Consider the following 26859-nt stretch of genomic DNA (forward strand, 5'->3'; position numbering starts at 1 on the left):
TTTTCAAGGTCCAAATAACATAAGGATATGTCATATTTTTAAGGTCTTAATTTTAATGTTTTCCTAACTCTTTTTTCCTAATGGAAGAGTTAAGACTATAAAAAGACTCCTCCATCTTTAATTTCTTAGCAGTATAGTTCAAAGGTGTACCTTATATTCTGTAAAAGACTTTGCTGTAATTCAGTTTTGGTAACCAAGTATCAAGCTATCATCTGTCTGACCTACCTCTTTATTTAACACAATGTGAAAGATGTATCATAACCTATAAGACATTCTTAGCAAAATATTTACTTGGCTTCTAATCCTCATCAAGTAAACAGAAAATTCAGATTATGTGACATTCGATGGAAAAATATCAATGCTATGATGGACAAAAGAAAAGTTTAGAAATATTCTAAATTAAAGAAGATTAAAGAGCCATAATAACCATATGCAATGTATTATCTTTGTTTGGATCCTGAACTGGGAAAAATAACTACAAAAGTTATTTTGAGTACCATTGGAGAAATTTGATTATGGACTGGATATTACACCAATGTCAAATTTCATGGGCAAAATGATAGTACTGTGCTTATGTGAGAGTATGCCTTGTTCTTAGAATCACTTAGGGGTGGGGTGCCTGGGTGGTGCAGGCAGTTATGTGTCTGACTCTTGGTTTTGGCTCAGGTCATGATCTCAGGGTCATGGGATCGAGCCCTGTGTCAAGCCCTGCATCAGGCTCCACATTCAGTGCAGAGTCTGCTTAACACTCTCACTCTCCTGCTGCCCCTCCCCTCCTCTCTAAAATAAATCTTTTTAAAAAAAGAATCATTTAGGGAAGCATCATGATGTCTACAAAAACATATGTATGAACCTACATATGTATATATGTGTAAATATTACACATACGAATACATAATTCAGGAAGAGAGAAAGAGGAAGCAATGTCACAAAATATTAATGGTTGATAAATCCAGGGTATACAGCTGTTTACTATACTATTCTTTCAACTTTTCTGTCGGCTTGAAATTCTTCAAAACAAAAAAGCAGAGGAAGAATTCAACTTTTTAAATAATAATTTACATTTAGCAGATGAGCTAGTGACTAATGATGTCTTAAAATCTCAAAAAAGAAAACCAAAATAATTCTGTGTGTTACGGGCTGAGCTGTGTCCTTTCAAAATTTATATATTGAAGTCCTAACTGCCAGTACTTCAGACTGTGTCTATGTTTGGAGACAGAGTCTTAAAAGAAATGATTAAGGTAAAATGAGGTCATATGGGTGGGTCCTAAACCAATATGACAGTTATAATCTCAAAAGAGGAGATTAGGACACAGACACACACAGAGGGAAGACCAGGTGAAGACATCAGAAGAAGACAGCCAATAATAAGCCAAAGAAAGAGGCTTCAGAGTCCAACCCTGACAATACCCTGGTCTTAGACTTCTAGCCTCCCGAACTGTGAGAAAATAAATTTCTGTTAGTTAAGCCACTCAGTGTGGTTGGTTTGTTTGTTTTATGGCAGGGCTAGCAAACTAATACATTGTCGGAATTCTAAGACCAATTCCCAATGACCCTCCCCCTTGTATAACCCCTTCTGAATAAGGGTGAACATGTGAGTATGATGAGATATCACTCCCAGGCTTATATTCTATTATATGGCTAAAGGGGAAATTATCCAAGTGTTCCTAATCTAATCACATGAGGTCTTTAAAAGCAGAGTTCTTTCTATCGTATAGTGAAAAGGACATCAGAAATTTGAAGCATAAAGCATGAGGGAGTTTTGACATACTATTGCTGGCTTTGAAAATGGAGGGGGTCACCTTCCAAGGCACGTAGGTGGCCTTTAGTTGTTAAGAGTGGTGGAGGCTGATAGCTATCAAAAAATCATGGCCCTAATCCTACAACCACAAGAAACTGCATTCATCCAACAACTGAAATGAGCGTGGAAGTGAATTATTCCTTAGACCTTCCAGCTAAGAGCCCAGCTTGAGGAACACCTTGATCTCAATCTTGTGAAACTTTAAAAGGAAGGTTTTTTTGTGTGTGTTTTTTTTTAAGATTTTATTTATTTATTTGACAGAGAGAGACACAGCGAGAGAAGGAACACAAGCAGGGGGAATGGGAGAGGGAGAAGCAGGCTTCCCGCGGAGCAGGGAGCCCGATGCGGGGCTCGATCCCAGGACCCTGGGACCATGACCTGAGCCGAAGGCAGACGCTTAACCGACTGAGCCACCCAGGCGCCCCAATCTTGTGAAACTTTAAGCAGAGAATTCATTTGATCCTGCCTAGACTTCTGACCTATAGAACTGTAAAATAAGAAATGTGTGCTGCTTTAAGATGCTCAATTTATGGTAGTTTGTTACACAGCAATAGAAAACTAAGAAGAATATCCTCATAATCTACATAGTTATGCTCAATATGTGTTTTCAAACTAGTGGTGTGTGTGTGTGTGTGTGTATCTATGTGGTTTGTATGTGTGAGCAATAAAGTTTAAGAGAATATTAATTATTTTTCCAGATTCAATTTGCTCATATGCACACACACAAAGTTCATATATATGCATATAAAAATGTTAGTGATTTTTATACCTTTTATATACCTTTTATATGATTAATTTTCTATAATGATTAACCTTTTATAATGATTAATACAGTAACATATACATTTATAAACAAAACGTTTTTCGTTGGAAAAATAATCAAAATCTTCTTTCCAGTTGTTAGTATACCTATCTTTAATATTTAGCATATTGATCTTGTCATTCTCAACATCTACCACAGAATCTGTCACATAGTAGACACTCAATTAAAATTTGGTGTGTGTAAATTGAATGGCCAAACGATTTGTATATGTACAGGAGGTTGTGTGGTATAATGGAAAGCATGCTGACGTGAATATAATGTGAGATAAGCCTGCATGAAAATCCCGCCTCCACGAAGAGAGAATCTTAGTGGAATCTATTTAACTTCTCTAGGCTTTGTTTTCTTATCTAGAAGGCTCTATAGCAGGGTACAGTGTTCAACTGTAGCTCTATCACTTAATTGCTTTTAAGACCTCTAGCAAATCGGGGCTCGATCCCAGGACCCTGGGATCATGACATGAGCCGAAGGCAGATGCTTAATGACTGAGCCACCCAGGAGCCCCAGAGAAGGCATTTTTTAATTGCTACATTATTCTTATACTGGTATAAAAATAGATAGAAGTTTACTAGATGTATAATAGTTGCTGTATCAGTCTGCTAGAACTTCCCTAACAAAACACCATAGACTAGGTGGCTTAAACAACAGAAATTTATTATTTTTCTTATCTATAAAAGAAGACCATAGTTAGTATCATAAGCAGGGCCACCATTAGCTCATATAGTGCCTTCATGCAAATTTGAAAATGTTGCCCTCTTTTCAAGATAATTTGTTTCCATTTGTGAGAAAATATGTACACCCTGATGACTGTGGCATTTATGTCACCTGATGCCCTGTTCAACATGAACAACTGTACCTGAGGTCCTGTTCAGGGTGGTTGTTAGAAACAAAAGAGAGAATCCATATATGGCTCATGGCACAGAATCTGACTCATACTGATTATCCATTTTGTATCAATAATCACCATCATCATGCTTATCATAAACATCATCTACCTTAACATAGACATAGTAGCATTTAACCAGGATAGAGGACTATATTAGCACAAATTAAAACCCTGGTATATGGTAGGGTATGGCATAAATGTTTGAAGGAACATTCCCAGTAAGTACCTTGAACACAACAGTTCCTCAGTAAATAGCTACTGATTGATTGGATAGTTTTAGTTTTCTTAAAGAAAATGAACCTATATATTATGAGAAATCTAGTTCAGTGACAAAATTTTCTTCACTATTTAAGTGAAAATACATAGCATGCCATTCATTTAAAAAATTGAATTGTCTAGGGGCACCGGGGTGCTCCGTTGGTTAAGCGTCCCACCCGTGATTTCTGCTCAGGTCATGGTCTCATGGGTCATGAGATGTAACACTGCATAGGACTCCATGCTCAGTGGGAAGTCTGTTTGGGGTTCTCTCTCTCTTTCCCTCTGCCCCTCCCCCATTTATGCACGTGCACCCTCTCTCTCTCTAAAACGAATAAATAAATCTTTTTAAAAAACTGAATTGTCTGATATGTGCAAATTTGGAAGTAAAATGTAACAAAATTCCCCAAAGGTCCATGTGAAGAAAGAAGCATTTATTTTTACTGTCAAATTTTGGAGCAACTCATCATTCATAAATATGTGAAAAAAAAAATCTTTAGTAATTATATACCGTCTTTTTATCAAAAATATTTTTTTTTCATTTTCCTAAGAATAGAACTGTAGAGTTAAATTAGGTGTTCTAACAGTGTATAACCACTACTGTAGGAATAGAATTTCATTTTACATCTCTTTAAACAAGCTTATAATGCCTGTAAATGTAGTATTCTAATATATATCTTCAAAGAAGAGAAGGCTTTTTTTTTTTTTAAGATTTTATTTATTTTACAGAGCGAGACACAGCAAGAGAAGGAACACAAGCAGGGGGAGTGGGAGAGGGAGAAACAGGCTTCCCGCGGAGCAGGGAACCTGATGCGGGGCTCGATCCCAGGACCCTGGGATCATGACATGAGCCGAAGGCAGATGCTTAATGACTGAGCCACCCAGGAGCCCCAGAGAAGGCATTTTTTAATTGCTACATTATTCTTATACTGGTATAAAAATAGATAGAAGTTTACTAGATGTATAATAGTTGCTGTATCAGTCTGCTAGAACTTCCCTAACAAAACACCATAGACTAGGTGGCTTAAACAACAGAAATTTATTTCTTCACAGTTCTGGAGGCCAGAAGTCTAAGATCAAGATGTTGTCAGGATTGTTTCCTGGGAAGCTTCTCTTTGGATTCCAGATGGTCACTCTCTTTCTGCTTCTTCACATGGTCTTCCATCTGTGTACACTCGCCCCAGTGTCCCTTAGCGTATCCACATTTCCTCTTCTTATAAGACCACCACTAAGCTCAGACCCACTCCAATGGCCTCTTTTTAAGTTGATTACCTCTTTTAAGGTCCTAACGCCAAATGAAGTCACATTCTGAGGTATTAGGCTTCAACATATGAGTTCAACATATGAGTACTGGGCTTCAACATATGAGTTTTGAGAGAACACAATTCAACCCATAACAGACACTACAATAGGAAGCTAAGAAATAGAATTTCTGGATTCTTATTCTAGCCTTGTTATCTACTAGCTATAAGATTCTTGACCAGGCAATCTGTCTGTGCCTTGCCTCAGATTTCTTCTTCCTTCCTTCCTTCCTTCCTTCCTTCCTTCCTTCCTTCCTTCCTTCCTTCTCTTTCTTTCTTTCTTTCTTTCTTTCTTTCTTTCTTTCTTTCTTTCTTTCTTTCTTTCTTTCTTTCTTTCAATAGCCACACTACCTGCTTTACCCTTCTCAAAAAAAAAAAAAATTGCAATGGTCAAAAGATATTAAATGATTCTAATGTGTATGTCCTTTAAAAATCATCAAAACATTATACAACTTATTTCTACAATCCCTATTTGTTAAGGATGAGATTATTGGTTTTATGACTGTATGCTGAATCCAAAGACAAGTAATTTCTATTAGAATTACTTTTCTCTTGACAACTCAACTAGGGGTATTGGGAAGTATTTGTTTTCTTTCTTGCTGTTGAGTCCCAAGAAAAATTTGTGCCATTTGAAGGATTCCCTCTTGTATCTGATCCTTCAAGGTTGAATAACCTTGGACAAACTCTTGGACAAACTCTTCCCTTCCAAGGCATCCTTTTTTTTTTTTCCCCCCAGTAAACAAACAACAAACCCTGCATGAAACCTGAGTGCATGGTATTAGCCACATTCACTAAGTTGGTGTCCTTTCACCTAAGCCCTGTTTAGTCTACCCATCTTCCATGAACTTTACTCCTTTGTGAGCAATTTCTCCCATCCTGAAAATCAGGAAAGCTAATGTTACAAAGATTTTAATTAAAAAAAAAAAAATCAACACAAAATTAATCATGGGGCCTGAATCTGAACAGGGCCAATATAGCAATTAGTAGAATGATAATACTCTGTCCTGCTGAAAATTCCCTAAGCATATGACAGCTGGGTTTCATATCTTGCTTTTAGGGAAGGATGATAGAAGATGTGGGAGAAGGGACAGAAAAAGAAACCACTGCCATTAAAATAAGTTCTTAGAACACAATATCCTTTAGTGCTTCATTTAACAAAATTTGTCATTTTAGAAGCACTTCTGAGTGAAAGTCAAATGTAAATTTTATACACTGACTATAAAGAATAAAACGTCCTCCGGGAAGAAATTTGCTCACCCATGAAAGGTAGAAAGCCTTCATCCCCAACCCCAAATGCTAGATTAGATGTGGATAAATGATGGATTGAATTGTTTCTAAGAAGACTCCTTGTTCAGCCTTCAGCTTTGTCCCTACAGGGCCCCGCAAGAGCATTTGTTTACAGTACATCATCCCTTAAGCCAAAGAGATTTTATCAGAGTTGTCTGTGGAATTCATCTATTTTGTTTTACCCTCTTTATTTTACATTTCAAAGTTTGCATTCCCTCTAGTTGCCAGTCCTGGCTGAGGGACACGAGTCCCTTTTTATCCTGTGACCTGTGATCTTAGATCAGAAAACCAACAAGCAGTGACTCCTTGAGTCAAAAAGCGAGGCTTTTTTTTTTTTTTTTAATTCTGGTTTTGCTCTCCTGTGTGAACCGTAGTACACTCAGTTTTATCACCTCTGCCTCCAATCAAGCTTTCTTAAAATTGCAGAGGCAGACTTTCAGAGACCCATTAGTACATTGTGGGGCAGAATGAAGAGAAATGTCACCCTCTACCCATCCCCACTGTGCTAGGAAAAGGAACCAACATTAGACAGACTCTTTCAATTCATAATTACACTTTTCCCCACCTTTCTGTCACCCTTCCATATCAACTCTTAAGTGGGAGTCTTTTTATCATTAAAGAAGGGTCAATGTTTTTGGCCTCTCTATTGCTAAAGAGAGGAGTCTCAGAATAAAATGAAGAGCAAAACAAAAAGAATTGAAAGAGACATAAACTGTCCTCATGGGTCTCATATGCTTTCCCTTTAATCTGTAAGATCATTTCAACTTCTCTACCTAACGAAAAGCTTAGCTGTGTGGCTCTCATATATTAGCTCATTGCAAAGTGACCTCTAAATCACTATTACTTAGAAACAAGCACCACACTTCCATTCATTTTATTGTTCCTATAGTCTAGTTTCAATGTCCTATTCTACTATATATTTTTAAAGGGCAGGATCTGTTTGCTAATAACCTCTCACTTGAATTTCATTTTATTTCTCTGACCTCTGTCAAAGAAAGAAAATTTAGAAGGAAATTATAAAAGGGTTTCTACCTTATATCCTAGGGGAAAGGTCACTGCACAAATATAAGAAGTTCATTAATATCTTCCTATCTAAATAAAGTTTAAAATCCTACACACCAGAAACACAATAGAAGTGATCAACTCATGCAGAGGCACATCGAACCCTAACAACTCACAGCTATTTTCATTTTTTATAAATGCTTCGATTCCTATTACCCAGGAGACTTGTTATTTTTACGGCATTATTCAATTAGAACTGATCACTCCCCACGTCAGTGTGTTATAACCCTGTTGGGATAGCTTTTTGTGTTTTTCAAATGACATCATATTTTTCAATTAAGTAGCCTAAGGGGTCCTCTGAGGAATTGGATCCTTCTTTACGTCAGCATTTCAAAAAAGGAAAGCAAATTCAAAGAAATATAAACTCTGCCTTCACCAATAACAGCCAGTGTACAGGAGGACAGAGGAGAGGACCCTAAACTCAATTTCTTCATTTTTTAAAATGAGATAACCTCAACATTTCAGGACTGCAGTGTTGATGAAATATGATTATTCACTAATGTGTTTTGTAGCCATGTATTTAAACTTTAGTAAATTAGTTAACATGATGTTTTTGGAAGAGTTCCTAGAAAAAAGCCACCTGTCCCCAAATAATCTCGATACCGTATTTGTCCTATTGTTTGAGTATAACATACCTAATTACTAAAAACTGTTAACAACTTAAATCAAATGAGTGTATGTGGTAGATTAATCCTATCCCTAGCCACACCCTTGGAGAATAAAGCCAATTTTCAGTAAGAATGTGAGAGAGGGGCAGTTAGGATGTTCTATCAAAAGACCCTCAGGGTAAAGTACTTGGTCAGAGCTCTGGGCATTTGGAATCAGGGTAGGGTGCGTGGTAAAGAAAGTCTTCCTATGCCACAGACACTTTTTCTTTTTCTTTCTTTCTTTCTTTCTTTTTTTTTTCTTTCTTTTTTTTTTTTTTTAACAGAGAGAGAGAGAGAGAGGAAAAGGACAAACAGGGGAGAGGCAAAGAGAGAGAATCCTAAGCAGGCTTGCAGTCCAGCATGGGGCTCGATCTCATGACCCTGAGACCATGACCTGAGCTGAAATCAAGAGTGTGTCGCTGAAATGACTGAGCCACCCAGGTGCCCTGCAACAGACACTATTTTATAAGCACATTACTATGAGGCAGGTACTGTCATGTCCTTTGTACAGAGGAGGTAACGGAAGCCTGGAAAAGTTAAGTCAGTTGCCTGAGAGCAAAGATATTCATGGAGGAACTGGCTTTGGAGCCGAGCAGCTGGGATTCAGAAGCCCTGATGGTGCACTGTGCCTGGCTCCTCCCATGCGGTGGATGGAGAGAAGGAAGGGGAGGGAAAGGACATTGTGGCACATGCTGCCTGGTGTCTCTGCCCACCCAATAGCTACCCTCCCCCTGTTCTTTAATAGCAGAGCCACTAATTTTCTTTTGGAAAGCAATGGGCCCTGGTGAAAATACTCATTGCCCCACACCTCACCTGTTTCATTCTGGCCAAGGGCATTTAAGCAGAAATCCACTGAGCTTGATATTTTGTCAAACAGAGAGACTGGCACTTGCCTTTTCCATCTTCCCCATCCCTTCTTTCTGCCTGACATGAAATTATCTACCGGCAGAGGTGAAGTAGTCATGCTTTGACTCTAAGACTGACAGCTCCATGCTAGGAATGGCAGAGCAGAAAGGTGGTGTTTTGCAACTTTTTTATAGAAGAACAACAAATCCTGATCTGGTTAAGTGACTGTTCCTGTTTTGCATCAAATGCAATCCTAACCCATAAGGTGATATGCAAACATAGGACAAAGAACCCAGTTTTTGTAAGATGACACCATATTGGGTGAGTCTGGCCCCATGTGGTGGTGGGTCCACACAGAGCTCTGTGCCACATACTTCTGCTGTGAGGGGTGATGCTGCTCGCGGGGGTAGCAGTATCTGGGCACAGACCCAACTCCATACGAACAGTGGGATAGTTCAGCACTGACACTGAGACAGGGGTTAGCAAACTACAGCCCACGGGCCAAATCCCACCTGTGGCCTGTGGTGAATAGACTGTACGCTGAGAAAGGTTTTTGTTTTTGTTTCCCATTTTAAAGGGCTTGGCAAACAAACAAAAAACCAAGAATATGCAATGGAAATCATATGGGCACAAAATCGAAAATATTTACCATCTGGTCCTTTACAGAAAAAGTCTGCTGATCCCTCAGAAGGACAGGATAGAGTAGAGTCAATGTGCCAATGATCACAATTATCCACGTTGCAAATCTTACCCTCCTTCAAGGCCATTTTTATTCGCCTTTGTTGACCGGTGAGTCATTACATCCGAAGTATGATATGTAATTGAAGGGCACCCTAAATGATTATCTGAAGGGGGGCGGTGTAGGGCAATAGGGAAGGAAAAGAAACAGCAGAACTAATACCTTCCTGACTTAAAAAGGAAGAATCTAGCTTTAAGTATATTAACGTCAGATTGGCAGAAAACATCACACATCAGTTGAAGCAGATTGTTGGAAAGGAAGTATCATTAAGCACTGAACAGAAAATCCTAGAAGGAATTAAATTCTGAATACCTCAAACTAAAACTGCCTTTTAAGAAGACTTCTCCGCCACAGGTGGTACTAAGCTTTCATTCCACAAATAAACATTATTACCATTTACTTTAGTTCTTGTCACACACAACAACGCTAGACTAACAACTGGATTAAAAGCACTGAGTAGAAAGATGGTGATTTTCCTGATTTTCTATTCTCATTGCCTCGTAGAACCTAAAGATGATTAGCCATTTAGACTCTTGAAAACTTACTTCAAATAATATGGAGAAATAAGGAGTTTTATTTTTAATAGGAGGATAATGAATCATTTCTCACATCCAATGTAAGGATATAAATTATTAAATTTCTCCAATTGCATACTTGAGAAAACTCATCCCAACATGCAATCAGCTTAGTGGTAAACCAACCTCCCACAAAAATTTGGGGTCTTTTTGGTTTTGGTTTTGTTTTTTTTTGTTTGGTTGGTTGGGTTTTTTGGTTTGTTTGTTTTTGGGGGGCTTGCCTTTTTTTTCCACTAGAGCCTGAGCCTAAATAAACACAAAAGATGAACATACGTGCATGTTAACATCTCAGATCCCCAAATATCTAAATTTCATTTAAGTTCAAAATTTCTTGTTTTTCTGTATGCACATTTATCTTCTAAAGCATTTCAATCATCAGCATTTCACAAGTAAAGCTTTTTTTTTTTTTTTCCTATTAGAATGTTGTCACTGCAAAGCTTTCCCACTATCATAATCAATTTGATGCTATATTGGTCTTCTTTTCATCTTAAAGGCTAAGTGGATTTAGGAAAAATAAGTGTATTGCATCAGCTGTTTTCATCTAATATTTTGTAGCTACAACATACTTTGTCTTCAAATCAAAGATGATAATACATTTTCGTTCATACACCGAGCACAAAATTACCCTTCCTAAGAATCAATCTTCAAGGTTTTCGATTTCTAGTATTTATCCTTCACATTGAATCCATCCATATAATTATAAAATTATGCAATTATTTTATGTAGATCAGTGATGACTGCATATGAATGTCATAAAACAACACATTACAAAGCACTATGATTAGAGAAAATGGTAATTGTGAACATCTGGATTGAGAAATTTAAATTTGAAAAACTCTGATATTTTTCATAGAGCTTTTTTCTATGCTTGTCCAACTTTCAATGGGTACTGACCGAAACCATTTATCTGGAACAGGCTAATTTAATGTAGATCCAAATACGTTGCCCACATCAAGTACCCAGGTAGAGAACACAGTCACGTCTCTGTTTTGTTATGTAACTACACGGATATAAGAATAGTTTTAACATTTCCTTTAAGGATATTCAGCAATTTTGATGTTAAAAGAGTAAGAACAGCCAAAATGAAGAAATATTTTTAAATAGAATTCATCACATTTTATTGGAGAGGAAAATAACTATATACTTAAAAACTGCCAAAAATATCTTGAGCAGGTATGAATTTCATCTTAAAAATATTTTAAGAAAGCAGAAAGTCTATCGCTATCTTTAATGAACCCATACGTAATTTCTAACTTAAGGCCTCAGGCTGCTAAAGCCCCTAATCTCTGTGAATGATCTACCTTTTCCCAAGCCCAAGGTGCTGTCTACGTTCTGGGCAGGGTGGACATTCAAATATTTAACAACATTTGTGGCGGATACACTGACTATTCACAAGAAATGCCGAATCAATCAGGGTGGACGCTGGCTGGCAAACTCGGGTCTAGTCCACTGGTGTGGCCCTGATGGGTATCAGCCATGTTCCCAGAGATGTGGAGTGGGCACAGGAGGGGGAAAGGGATACTTATCACCCATCCACTTGAGCATTCACTGCAAGGTCTCTTTCCTCTCTGGGCTTGGGTTGTGATCACACAGGTCCTTGCTACTCTTCTCTACCACAAAGCCTCTCCAGTCTGAGTCTCCTACTGAACTCCCTCTTTAGCACACACACAAAAAAAGAAAAGAAAATCATTATTCTCTATTCTTCATCAGCATAAAGGATACTCCTGCCTTTATAGGCTCTCCAACCATGTCTCCTCAATTGCTTTTGCTTTGTGCCAGGTACACAGTTCCAAGGAATTTTTCCTTTAACGTGGCCTTCCTGCACATGCATTCCACAAAGCTATCTCACGTCTCTGCCATTTTTCCCCATCAGCAATTTTGTGGAAGGATCAGAACAGAAACACAAGATTCCAGTACCAAAACTCAAAAATTTAACTTTTTATTTTAATTGTGCCATGGCAACCTAACCTTGCAGCTAACAAGAAGAAAACTCCCAGATGGTACTTAAATAGGGGAGGGTCCTACTACTTATATATTTCATGCCCACTGCATTTATTATTGTTGTCTTCTCTCAGTATTATGCCATCTGCACCCACAGCCATACTATTGAGATTTTTTCCTTCTTTTTCATGTTTAAACAACTTTATTATTATATAATTCACATACCATACAATTCACCCATTTTAATATGTATGAGTCAATGTTTTTAAATGTATTAACAGTGTTGTACAACCATACTGCAATTTAATTTTAGGACATTTTCACCTTCAGAAGAGATCCCATACTCATTCGCTGTCAATCCTCATTGCCTCCAACCCCACCTGGCCCTGAGAACCACTCACCTGCTTTCTACTTCTGTAGCTTTGCCTATTTGAGATCTTTCATATGAATGAAATCATAAAATACATGGACTTTTGTGACTTGCTTCTTTTCCTTAGAAAATGTCTTCAAGGTTTTATCCATGTAGTATGAATGAGTACTTCATTTTTTATTGCCAAATAACATTCTTTTGTATGGATTTACTACATTTTATTTTATCTATTAGGGCTTTTCCCCATTAACCTTTTTTTTTTTTCTATGCTATAGGGAGTCTAGTAAAGGTTTTCTGAATTAAACTGGTGAGAATTACAAATGTAGTAAACAACTACAACCTCTTCCTATGGAAGAAGTGATCTGTTCAAAGGAAGGAGCAACTAATGCAAATATTCAAGAACCCATATGCTGAGAAACTTTAAAAAACACTAGCAAACATAAAGAAAATGAATATTCATTGCCTCTGCTTTCTAATGGCAAGATTTTCATCAAAACTTATATTGGCCCTGCCTGCAAGACTTGTAAACAAGTAAATAAAAATGGAAAATGGAACCAGTAATTGTTATCTCTTACAATATCAAGCACTAAGGATGATGGACTTTTTTTTTCCCCACTTTGACCCAACAGCACCAGGTAGTGGCTTTGAGAAAACTGATAAGCTGTCACACCTGGTTCCAGGGGATGCACAGACTAAACTAGAAGTGCGGAAATATCAATATCAAAATTTAGGGAACTGCTCATACTCCATATGATAGTGGGTATTAAAAAAAAAGTATAGCAGATTTAGCTGGGGCGCTATCATTTATAATTTTGCGTTAGTGGCACTTTTCATGTATGCAAAGCCCTCAGTGAACTCCAAGTTCGATAAGGTGGTATTATTACAGTTGGGATCCATGTGTGTGAAGAGCTTCTGAATCTAATATTATTAAGGCAAAAAAGCTCCATGTATGGATGAATAAATATAATTTCTGTCTTGCCACTTCTAAAGAAAACATGTTCAATAATTTGTATAGTGCCTGAAGACATTAACAGAAATAATATGGGAGCTCAACTTAATTACTTTACTATTCCTTCTATATGCTCTTCTGTCTCAAAATGAGTGAAATAAATTATTGGATATGGTCTTATTCCCTTTGAGTGTTATGTTTAAAGGATTTCTTTCCCTCCTCAAGATATTTTTTTTCTAGTAGTTAACACAATCACATTGAAATAATTAACCTTGCATTTTCTTCCCTTCAAAAATTAATTCACACTACAAAACTGCATTTTATGGTCTCATTCACATAGTCATTTTAAAGGAAACACAAACAAAAGATTTCAAGTTTCCTAGGCTATTTAGAAAAAAAAGAAAGAAAGAAAGAAGCAACTGGAACAGCAGTCGTCTGTGAAAACAACTGACATTTAGTTTCACATGTAAAGTAAATCTGAATGGCACGAGAACCTTTCTACTCACAGGTATCTAAAGACTCGTCTGAATCATCAGGGCAGTCAGGGTCCCCATCACACAGCCAGCTCTGGGAGACACAAGTCACATGATCGTGGCAAAGAAATTCACCAGGATCACACAACTGCTGATCTGAAAATGAAAATGTTTCGAAATAAAATATGAATGATCTGAACACGAACACAAGAGCAGTACAAAGATGAAATGTGGGAAAGCAATGCATAAAAGGTACATGAGTGTGATCCACATTTTCTGTTCAGCAGCAAAACTAAACCAATTATTTATCTTAATTTTAGCCACTCAGCTCAAGCACACAATTTTGATAGAATTGACTATGTTGCGGTCTCACACAATCTGTTCTGAAAATAGTTAAGAATTCTGTTTGTGTTTACGACTAGAACTTTGGTCATATTGGATAAGGCATATGGTAATCACAGCCAGTGGGTTTTATAGATGTTGATCCAAAGCAGACGTTCTTGAGTATAGAAATTTTAGTTTCTTCCTCTGCTCTAAGAGAAAGAAAAATCAGAAATAAAACTTAAATCTTAAACTCCATCTCTGAGAATTCAGGTCCTAATCATCTATCCTGATACTGGGGCTTCATGTCTCTACATTAATTAGATATCCGTTATCATAATATTTTCTTTTCTTTTTTTGCTACAAGTTCCCAGATGACAGCTTCTGTTACTGGACAGCAAAAGTGATAGTAACTTCCATAAAGCTTTGCTCTAACTTGGGTTTCCACAATTGGTGGTACCCTAAAATCACATTATTTTCCTTCAATGGCTTCAGAATATTTAGGCTTTGTAGTCTTTCCTCAAGTCCTAGTAAACTCATCATATGTCTTGTTTTTTATGTTGTTTTGGTTTTGCAATATACTTATTTATACACTGTGAATCCACTCAATAAAATATTTACCTTTTTAATATTTTAAATGTCTGAAATAGGAATATTTTTTACAATTGATGATCTCTGAATGTGAAGGACTGTTAGCCGTATCAAATCGTAGCCATTTGATATCACTTACACTTTTGTTATGTATATATAGGAATGATTCAAACTAAAAAATCTATCAGTAAGTAGGTCTTTAAATATGCAGCAAATAAAAATTCTAAGGGACATGAAAGCATTAGACCATAACTTAATTGACTTTTTTCCCCTAGTAATACAGAATGATGGTGCATTTTCCACACAGTGGGATCAAATACAGTATATCTTTTTTTTCTCTCCCTTAACCTCTTCTCTCTTGACCCCAACGTAATTTTCAATAATATATATTACAAACATACACAAACATATACACAACTTGTGGGTATATAACTATTTTTTTTCCACTTTCAAACTAAGGATATTACCTGAAATTGCTATTATTTTATCTTATCCTATTATATTTTTCAATAAATTCACCATCAATAGCATACTTATTACTTCTATTATCATAGCTGGGTTGTTTATTTTGTTTTGTTTTGTTTTGTTTTGTTTTTACATTAAGTTGATCGAGCATACTCTGTATTTGGCTCTAGGGTAGGTGCTACAAAAATGTAGAAGTCACCATCTTTGTCTTTAAGGATCCAGCAGACTGCTTGTGTCAACAGATCCAGGAGGAAAAAAAAGTACTTTTATACAATAATTTGCCAAATAAATGATATAGAAAATAATTGGTAAAAGAAGAGACCACAGGGGTGCCTGGGTGGCTCAGTCGGTTAAGTGTCTGCCTTAGGCTCAGGTCATGATCCCAGGGTCCTGGGATGGAGCCCCACATCTGGGTTCCTGTTCAGGGAAGTCTGCTTCTCCCTCTCCCTCTGCCTCTCCCCCCGCCAATCCCACTTGTGTTCTCACTCACTCTCTCTCTCTCAAATAAATAAATAAAATCTTAAAAAAAAAAAATCTAAAAACAAAGAAAAGACCACAAAGATGAAGACAAAAACAGAATAGTTTGGAGATGTAAGCATTACTTTAAAAATGGGTAGGATTTCGACAAATGGAGAGTAAATATAGGGCATTCCAGACAAGGGGTAGAGTGACAATATAACTAAGGAACTAATTATTAAAGTGCATTTGAAACAAACAAACAAAAAAAGATTCTAAAATTGAAATCACATTCAGGTTATAAAACCTTGATTTTTTTTTCACCAAATAATTTGTGTGATATTTATAAGTATATTCCACTGCTAGAAGAGGAGGACTTAAATTTTGCTTCAGACTGTCACACAACTTTTGTAGTTAATGTAGGGCAAGAGCATGAGATGAAATTCAAGTTGTTTTGCTTATAGACAAGGAAACCATATAATTTATCACCAAACGGGGAGAGTTCTGAAGATGAAGGAAGGCTTATTAATAATTATACTGGGAAACAGGCATAAACCAAATTTATTCCAGAAAAATGAGAATGGATGTTCATTGTACCTATAGCTACTCTGCATTTGATTTATGATCTTGAGATGCTAAATTGTTTCCTTCCTTCTTACTTCCCAAATGATAACAAATTGCTATGAGGATAAGGGAAAAGAGATGGTGCCTTGCTAAATACCGTTGTATAATGTTTGACTCAGTAAATAATCAATAAGTACTCATTGAAAGTATAAAGAAATAAAAAAGGACCATAAAGAACTGTTACTGGTGTTGGAAAATAACATCTCAAAAACATAGGTCAGAGTCAGGAATGAAGGACCTTGATTACCATAGGAAATGTTCTGTAGATAATTTGAAGTCATACAGAAGTACTTAAGAAAGGTTATTTATAATAAAATACTGTACAAAGTCATCTGTCAGGAGACTGTTGCAATTGTCTAGAGAAAAGCTCCTGATGATTGAACTGAAGTAATGGGGACTAAAATGGAGACTCTGCTCCGAGTGAGGTAAGAGTTAAGAATCAGTGACCAAATGGTTGAAAGTCTCAAATATGTCTCTAAGTAAATGCCTTAAAAATTGATTGGATGTCATCTCAAAACCAAGATAAAACATACTGATTAAAAAAAACAAACAAACAAAAGAAAAAGTAATGTGCGTGTCATGGTCATGGGGCATTGGAATAATAATAGTAGGTATAATAGAAGGAATAATAAGTATTTTATAGTGTTTTTTTTAACCTCAAAAATACTTCCACCACCACTACCCCATCTTAATTTGTTCATTCATTTACTTATTAAATAATCACTAATGAGTTTCTACTATGTTCTAGGCACTGGGGATACATTATTTTTTCCTAAAGCAGAAATCCCTGCCATCATGAAACTTAAATTTTAGTGGCAGGATAGAAACAAAAATAAAATAAATGAGTTAAATATATTAGAAGATATATTAGAATATAAAGTATATTCTATACTTCATAAAGTATAGAGTATATTAGAAGATAAAACCCTATGGAGAAAAATAAAACAGATGGAGATTAAGAATTGGAGGCTGGGGAGATGGAGATACAATTTTAAATAAAGTGGTCAGAGAATATGTCACAGAAAATGTGACATTTGAAATAAAGACTTATGAAAGGTAAAGGAGATAACCATTTGAATAAAAGGTCATGTGGTAAAGGTCATATACTAAGGACCTGAGGCAGGAGGGTGCTCAGCAAATTTAAAGGAACACTAAGGAGATCAGAATGGCTGGAGAAAAAGAGAAAGTAGAAAAGAGTTGAGGTCAAGAAATCAGTAAATACAAGGTTGAAATCAGCAGTTGAAGGTTTGAGTTTTACTAAAAGTCAAAATGGGAAACCGCTGAAAGATTCTAAGTAAAGAGACAAACTAACTTACTTTTTTAAAGGATAATTCTGACTACTACGTTGAGAATAAACTTCAGTGAAGTGAAAGTGGAAACAAGGAGATCAATGAGAATGTTATTGCAATAATGTATATGAGAAGGGATGATTGGTAGATAAATATATTGGTGAAATGGAGTTTCAAGACCATGTTTGATGAGGAAACTGAAGTCAAATATTCTGCTCACCGTCTCATTAAATGTCAGAATCTTAAATTCAGATCTTTGACCCTCAATGTATGACTTTTCAACTGTTTTCGGAATATAATGAGTATGAGATGTTTGTGGGAGATCCAAACATAAATATACATCAGGCAGTGATGCATTTAAATCTGAAATTCAGGAGAATAATTAAAGCTGGAAACATGGAACAAACCTGGAGATGTAAGAAGACAGTGAAAAACTCTAAGAATAGATGTAGATGAAATTAAAGTGAGGTGGGAGGGAAAGAGGTGAGGGCAAAGAAATAAGAATAGGTCAGGCACAGGGATAGAGGGGACAGAAAGTTTAACCAGAGACACAAAAGGAGAAGGGCAAGGGAAAAGGAGCTTTACTAAAACCATGTGAAATCTCAAGAGTTGAAATGAGGAAGGGGGTCATTTTGACAACGCTCAAGTATGATGAGTTCTGAAAAGATGGAGTAAACTTGGAGGCTGAGGAAAAGGTGCCAGAAAGGAAGAGGGACTGGAGACCAGGGATATGAAAGTGGAGCAGTTTCCCAAGGAGAATTCATGGTGCTGGAATGAGAAACTAAACACTAGTAGGAGCACCTGCCCTGAGGGAGAAAGGATAAAAATATGAAATAGATAAATCATTAGCTGGCAGGGAAGCTGGTATTCTTGCCTGATCATGTTTTCTCAAAGAACAGAAAAGCAAGATTATTATTATTATTATTATTTTGAAATTTGGAAAAAGGTAGAATTGGAAAGAGTGGTGAAGGTTTAGGATAACTGCTATGGGAAATTGGAAAAGGAATCAACTAGGAATCTATGAAAAGATGTCTTTGTAACAGCGATGGAGATCCAGCTAAGACTGAAAAGTATATATTTGACAGTTAAGTATTTTGTTCATTTTGTTTTGTGTTAATATCCAAACGTTCACCTACATTGAAACACAGATACAGAATAATCCCCTTGAGAAAATTTCAGAAGAAAATCTCTTGGGAAAATATGCAAGCCACTCTCAATACATATTCACATGTATAGACATGTATGCAAATCCACCCTAATTCTTAGACTTAACAGGATTTACCTATTGAGCCTATGTTATCAGCTTGCTAAGCAAGCTCCAACCTTTTTTTTTTAAGATTTTATTTATTTATTCATTCAGCGCCCACAAGCTCCAACCTTTAAAGACAATTTGCACTGTTGCGATTTTGGGGACAGTTTTATATTATCCCTCTAGGAAACAGCAGTTAAGAATAGCTTGCTACAGGGGCACGTGGGTGGCTCAGTCGGTTGGGCATCTGCCTTTGGCTTGGGTCGCGGTTCCCATATCCTGGGGTTGAGCCCCGCACCGGGCTCCCTGCTCGACGGAGAGCCTGCTTCTCCCTCTCCCTCTGCCCCTTCCCCTGCTTGTGCTCTCTCTCTTTTTCTCTCTCTCCCTCTCTCTGTCAAATGAATAAATAAAATCTTAAAAAAAAAAAAAAAAAGAATAGCTTGCTACAACTCACCTATTTATTTTTCAACCAGATATTCCATTTCAAGGTGGGTTTTTAAAAGCATTGATTATACGATTCAAATGAATAAATTTTCAGTATTTCAAGGTGATTATTTTAAAAGATATCCACTGGATTGAGCTCCGTGAATCAGAAGCTAAATATTTTGTGTGTGGGGGCGCCTGGGTGGCTCAGTCCTTAAGCATCTGCCTTCGGCTGGGGTCATGATCCCAGGGTCCTGTGATTGAGCCCCGCTTCAGGCTCCCTGCTCTGCAGGAAGCCTGCTTCTCCCTCTCACTTCCCCTGCTTGTGTTCCCTCTCTCGCAGTGTCTCTCTCTTGTCAAATAAATAAATAAAATCTTTAAAAAAATAAAAAATAAATATTTTGTGTGTGTATGTATTTTCCACTTATCTTATTTAATGCTTCATGCCATACTTCTGAGATAGTCAAACTAATCTTCTTTTAAATATCTTCCTATTGTATGAAATGTAATGTTATACACTGTAATTAAAACAAGAAGCTTGTGAGAATGTGCAGGCAGTTTCACTTACATCCCTAAGGAAGATGATCAAAGCTAGTACCATGTCTATCTCTTTATAATAATAGACTCTTGCAGTCAAAATCTATGGGACAACCATAGGCCTATAGAGTTTACTAAGTTTGGATTCACCCTAGCTTAGTATGATAATCTTGCTACATTTATATGAAAACATCTAATTGCTCATTTAAAAAAAAATTTATAGTAATATTTTTGGAAGTTGGATATATTTGGTCTTAAATGAGAGATTATAGATACATGAGTTGCCACAGACTAATTTATATTTTCTCATTTTAATGTCATGATGAACTGCTATTTTTTATCTTTTCAAAAAACAGGAAGGATCAAAGTCAAATACTAAAACCAATATCCATCAATAGGGGTCTACTGAATAATTATGTAGATTCCAGCTCCTTGAGTATTTCACCATGATCAATTTATAATAATGTTATGCCATTTCCCTTAGAAGTCAACTTGCTATTTAAATACTAATGAGAATTCATAATTGCTAAAAGAGAAATATAGCTGTACTTCCTTTCTTCTCATGTAAGAGGCAATGATTTCATTAGCGGGAGAACAGAATTCTTGTAGACATCTACAGAAAATAATTTATACGAATTCAACTTCAAATTTCCATGAGGCTCATGAAAAATTAAAGAAGCTGTGTTAGTTATCAAGTATTAGGAAGTACCTTACATCGTTTGCCTTTATATTCCCTTACTCCAGAAAAATGTGCATATGCAGATGAAGAAAAAATGCCTCAGAATTCCATGTGAATTGTTTTTCATAATATGGCTAAAGGATTTCTTCTTCAATGCTTTCTTCTCCTCTCCTTTCACGGTTCAACCTACACTTTTAGTTCGCTATGCTGTTCTATCCACTTTCCCCAAATATAGAATTTTATGTGTCTTTACTGTTTTATTCTTTACATCGAATGCCCTTTCCCCTACAACAAAATTCTAGTCTTTCTCAAAAGTCCAAAGACATTTTAACTCCTTTAATCAAAACTTCCCCAACAAAATTTTTCTTCCTCCATCACCAGTTCCATAGCATTCCACCCAGTGCTCGCTTCGGCAGCACATATATTAAACGTGGAACATTCCACCCAAACTACCAAACAGCTCCTACTATATTTTACTCTGTGTATTGCAGCCACTGGTGATGAGCTCCTGGGGGGCAGAAGGTTCTGTCATAAGACTTCATATTTGCCCTAACAAAGTGATTTCAATGGAAAAAAATCACATTTTCCAAAAAGAATTATACATTATTTTTGGATGGGGTAAGGATGGAGGAAAACCAAAACAATACCAGTTTTTTGTATTTTATTATCAGAAAGATAAATAGCTTTATTTAGTTAATCGCCAAAAATAAACTAAGTTCTCCCATGGTTAAAATAAAATAACCTGAATACTAAAGATTATACCATATAAAATTAAAGCATCCATGAAAACTAAAAATCAAACTTGAGAGAGGTTCAACGTTATCCTCCAGAGTCTCTTAAAGACTATACTGAAAATTACACTTTTACAATAGCTGGTTATGCAATGCTAACTTAGCCAAATATATTATTGATAGTGTTTTTTTTTTTAAGATCATTCCTTTAGAAATAGCATTATCATAAGTGTAAGATAAAATGTAACTAACCATTTTAAGTCTATGTTTAATAGAAATAGGAAAATATATTTGGATTATATTAAGAAGGTTGGTGTGAGGAAATGTAGGTCAAAAATTGGTCAAACCTGGCAGTTTCATTTTATCAAGGCATTAGTTCTCCTCCACAAAATGCCTGGTTGATTAAAAATAAGCCATACTGGGGCGTATGGGTGGCTCAGTCTGTTAAGCATCTACCTTCATGATAGGTCATGATCCCAGGGTCCTTGGATTGAGCCTGTGTTAGACTCCCTGCTCGGTGGGGACTCTGTTTCTCTCTCTCCCTCTGCCTGCCACTCCCCCTGCTTGTGCTCTCTCTCTGTCAAATAAATAAATGAAGTCTAAAAAATAAATAAAAATAAAAAATAAACCATATTATCCATTATAAGACTGTAATTCATAGTATCATTTATCTTTGTTAAATCCATCCTTAAAAATCTGCCCAAGCTTGTATTAAAGGGGCAATTAGTAATGAGGAGTTTTAAAATCAAACACAAATGGAGAACAGCCCTGAAAATTCACTGAACAGACAAACTGCTTTAGTCATACAAGCAAAGCTTAATTTAGATTATTTTGCAAGATAAACGAGGCTAACTTGACCTGGGCCACTTCTTGCTTATGCCTTTGAAAATTTAAGTAAAACTTAAATTGTTCCCCAAAATGGATATGAGGCAACCACTAACCAATTCTCTTCCATTTAAGAAAATTCTAATATTGTAACCAATCACTGTGACGAATAGTCCCTGCTTCTACACTATACAAGCTGATTTATAATGATGACTCATGGAACACTACAACAAAAACTAATGATGTAATGTATGGTGATTAACATAATAAAACAACAACAACAACAATAGACCTCTAAGCCGCATTCCATGTATTGGTTTGAGTACTCCCCATTTGCAAACTATCTTTTTGGTGTGCACACAATAAACTTTCGCTAATCACCACTTCAGTGATTCACTGGTTTTTTTACTTCCTTTTTCTTTCTGAACTTTTGACAAGAGTATCCACATTTCAATGATAACATGATTTTTAATTAACAATTTCCATTGTCCTGCTGAGTCATTATTGATAATTTAGAAACTTAATTACTCTAACTACAGACATATGTGCATATACTCTCATACTGTATGTACAGATATTGTTGCATTTTAAAATTAGCATACCACTGTACCAGATCTCCATTATCCCCAAAGCTAAGACTAATTAAGAGAGCTTAACCAAATGCTTGAATAAGAGTTCTTTGAGGGGGCTGAATAATGGTACCAAAGATGTCCATATCCTAATTCCCAGACCTGAGACTATGTCACTTTACTCAGTAAAAGGGACTGGGCAGATGTGATTAAGCTAAGGACCATGAGGTGGGGAGACTAGCCCAGATTACCCAGGTGAGCCCAATATAATCACGAGTTCCTGTAAGAGGGAGATCAGAGAGGAGAGATGTGAAAACGGAAGCGGAGGTTGCAGCCATCTGATACAGGGGCCAGGCGCCAAGCAATGCGGGCAGCCTCTAGAAGCTGAGAAAGGCGAGAAAATGGATTCTCACCTGGAGCCCCCACCCAAAAGAACTCAGTCCTATGGACACTACTTAGGCTTTTGACCTCCAGAACTGAAAGATAACACAAATGTGCCGCTTTAACCCACTAAGTTTGTGATAATTTGTTACAACAGCAATAGGAAACCAATACCACACCCCAGTTACATCTCACAGCCCAAGCATCACTTTATTTAAAGTCTGACTTGGTAAGTAGGAAACAGACAAGCTGTTAGGTACTTTACCATGAATTTAAAGGCCCTTTTCTCCTAAGTTGCTTTCTGTTAGTTCCAACGCCACCTACTTAAATAAAATACCTCTTCTCCTTGATGTCTAATGACAGTTAAAATACATCTGCACATGACTAAGGCCAGCAATAATAACTAGAAGCACATGACAAGGTTTAATGAAGAATGCATTATAAGTGCTCAAATAAATGACATCTCTGGGAAATATATGAATTGGGAAGTGGGTCTGTGTGTGTATACATGTTTCAATTCTCATGAGATGAGAAAGTGCAAAAATGTGATGTATTTCTATCATGAGAAAATTATAATTAATTGCATGTTTTTATGCTTTCTATCAGCTACCAAATTTGCAGTCACCCTATGCTTTATTAAACACCAGGTGGTTTTGGTGCTGCAAATGGCAATTTGTACTTACAAAACACCTTATATAAAACCAGGACAAAATTGAAAATTTAAAGTACATTATCCCCAGGAAGAAGCTTTGCTCATTTATCATTTCTATCATAATGAACAAATGAAAAGTATCTCTGTAAACATTTCAAATCCAATTTGACATTTAATTTTCAGGGAGAAAGTTGTATTTTTTTTTCCCCTTGATCACTTAAACATTGTTGGTTGGTTGGTATTTTTTTTTTCTGTAGGCAGTGATATGGAAAGTTGTAACACACTCAGCATGGACCTGTTTAGAACTGCTTCTTTACCAAGAAAAAACAAAAAGTACCAAAGTAAAAACCCTGTCTTTTATTTAGCAAGAGACAAAGGATGTATTTCTCAGTGGAATAAAACTGACACATTCAACATGGTTGACTCGAGTTTTTATTATCATTGGACTAAAGCTTTACAGTTCTGTGTCCTTTTCTGAAATTTCAGTAGAAATGGTCTATTTCTTTTTTTACCTGTCTTTCTCAAAAGCCCTCTGAAATGAATCTGCAGAATTACTTCATATACTACATTGTTAAGGAAGGGGAAAATTTTGACAGGTTTCCTTCGTAAATGTAAAAGAAAAAGCCTAAATTATTGACATTTCCTTGCAAGTCCTATTCTCTAAATCCTGTATGATCCTCTTCCAATCTCCCAGGGGGTACCAAAATTCACATCTTTTTTTCTCATCTCTAGGCTTAGTGAAATACAAAGCAGATGGTTAGGCTTTGGCTCTTTCGGGCTGATGCAATATCTTCTCTCTGTTATGCTGTGTTTTAACCATTAAGGACTCTTCAAAGACTAAAATTTTACTCATCTCAAGTTTCAATTTTGATTTGAAAAGATATTTCTCAGTCATAATTTCTTGTTTCCTATTTTGAAAGACTTTAAAACTTACTCCTTTAATTAGTCCTCACTTACGGCAAACCAAAATAGGCACTGAGAATATAACGATTAAGACAACAGCATTTCTACCCATAAGTTGCTGAGGTGTGGGCAAAAACAGAAATATTTACAATAATAGGAAGTAGGTGTTAATATAGGTGTGTCTGGGTATCAATAGAACGCAGCAAATGGAGGACCTTGTACTATGGACAATTGAGAGTGTGGGACAGCTGAGATGCAGAGAAGGCCTGCAGAAGACACTTTCAGTTACCTACCCAACAGCTATTTTTGCCACTTTTGAAAAACCCCACATCCCACTGCAGAGGCAGGGAAAGCCAAGGGCTTGCTTTCCCAGTGGTGGTTTTAGCAGCTGGGCATACACATGTGTCCCAATGTTAATCAATGACAACTGAGGTAGAGAGTAGTCTGCTAAAACTCTCCCCAGGAAACAATTTTCTTTCTATTAAAAAAAGACTTGAGAGAAGGAGCTCTCCTGCATTGCTTTATGTTGTGAGCATTTGAAATCTGGTGCAGCCTCAGTAATGATCAGAGCCCGAGGATGAATAAGCCTGAGGACAAACCAAACACAGTGAGGATGGCAAGGTGGAAAGACATTCATCACTGAGTTTTAGAAGATATTGTTGGGCTACCCTAAGGTGCTTCTGCACCCCATCCCACTAATCTCTACACCTTTTGTTATGTTATGCAACAAATACCCTCATTATTTGTCTGTAGTATGTTGAGTAATTTCACTATCAATCAGAAAAAACTGATAAAGGTACAAGGGAAACTTCCCCCCCAAAAGGCATTTTTTAATCATTTTAATATAAAAAGGTGAGATTGCCAAGCTGACGACGTGGGGGATGGCATTCCAAACAAAAGAGAGATCATCACATAGGGAAAACATCCCATATTACTGGAACACCAAATGATTCCTATGGCTGAAGTTTAGTTTATGTGTCAAGGATAGGCTGGAAAATAGGTAGAATATTCACACTGGCTTGAATACAGTCAATATTTTAATACACTCTATGCAGTAAGACTCATTTTTTGTTATTTGAAGTTGTTACATTTTTTTTAAAGATTGTATTTATTTATTTAACAGAGAGAGAAAGAGAGAATACAAGCAGGTGGAGCAGCAAGCAGAGGGAGAGGGAGAAGCAGGCTCCCCACAGAGCAGGGAGCCCGATGCGGGGCCTGATTCCAGGACTCCGAGACCACGAAGGCAGACGCCTAACCAACTGAGCCACCCAGGCGCCCCAATTTGCTACGTTTTTATTTTTTTATTTTATTTATTTATTTATTTAAGATTTTATTTATTTATTTGACAGAGAGAGAGACAGCGAGAGAGGGAACACAAGCAGGGGGAGTGAGAGAGGGAGAAGCAGGCCTCCTGCTGAGCAGAGAGCCTGATGTGGGGCTCGATCCCAGGACCCCAGGATCATGACCTGAGCTGAAGGCGGATGCTTAATGATTGAGCCACTCAGGCGCCCCTCCAAGTTGCTACGTATTTAAAAGACTTTTTTGTGTGGGAGATAATAAAACAATACAACAAATAGTAATAGTTATTGAATTTATTTTTAGACACATGCTAAATTAAACAATTTGTATATTTCACTTAATACAAAAAAATCTGTTGTTTGCATTTGACAAATCAGATTATGTAACTGTTTAGAAAGTTGAAAGACTTTCTTAATATCATCAAACTAGGAAGTGGCATGATGAGAACATGAACACTCATCTGACTGACACAAAGCTGCTCTCATAACCACCAAAGGAGTTTTTCTCAATTTGGAGATTAGTGGCATTTTGAGAGTAACAATTTTTGCTTTGGGAATACAGTTAGCACCACTGATTTCTAGAGAATAAATGCCATCAGTGCCTTCAGTCCCTGTAACACACTGAAACACCCCCCCACACACATGTGTAGGCACTACAGATGTTTGCACTAAAAACCCACCTGGAAATCACTCAATCAGTCGGTTGGCGTTCAACCTCTTTTAAATTATTGAGACTGCAAAAAAAAATTACACTTCCAAAATAGGCCCCAATGCTTCCTTCTTCTCAAGTCTTTCTCAAGTTCTGGCTGGTACCTAAAATTCCATGTGTTTAAGTCACTGGTCTATAATGGTAGCAACTATCCCTAGAAGGAATGAAACCTTATCATTTATTTACAGCTTTGTGAATAAAAAAT

General features: G+C 36.7%; 1 protein-coding gene across 1 annotated transcript in view; it reads right to left on the reverse strand.

Annotated features, from left to right (window-relative positions):
- Nucleotides 1–26859, reverse strand: part of LRP1B (LDL receptor related protein 1B) — a 1839752-nt gene that overhangs the window by 1465304 nt on the left and 347589 nt on the right. The window contains exon 2 of the mRNA XM_045868938.3: nt 13986–14108. Coding sequence (XP_045724894.2) covers nt 13986–14108 — 123 coding nt within the window. The remainder of the gene's footprint in view (nt 1–13985; nt 14109–26859) is intronic.

This window comes from Mirounga angustirostris, unplaced genomic scaffold (assembly GCF_029215605.1).
Source record: "Mirounga angustirostris isolate CCGP_5_RB_7025 unplaced genomic scaffold, mMirAng1.0.hap1 SCAF_3, whole genome shotgun sequence".
Lineage (NCBI taxonomy): Eukaryota > Metazoa > Chordata > Mammalia > Carnivora > Phocidae > Mirounga > Mirounga angustirostris.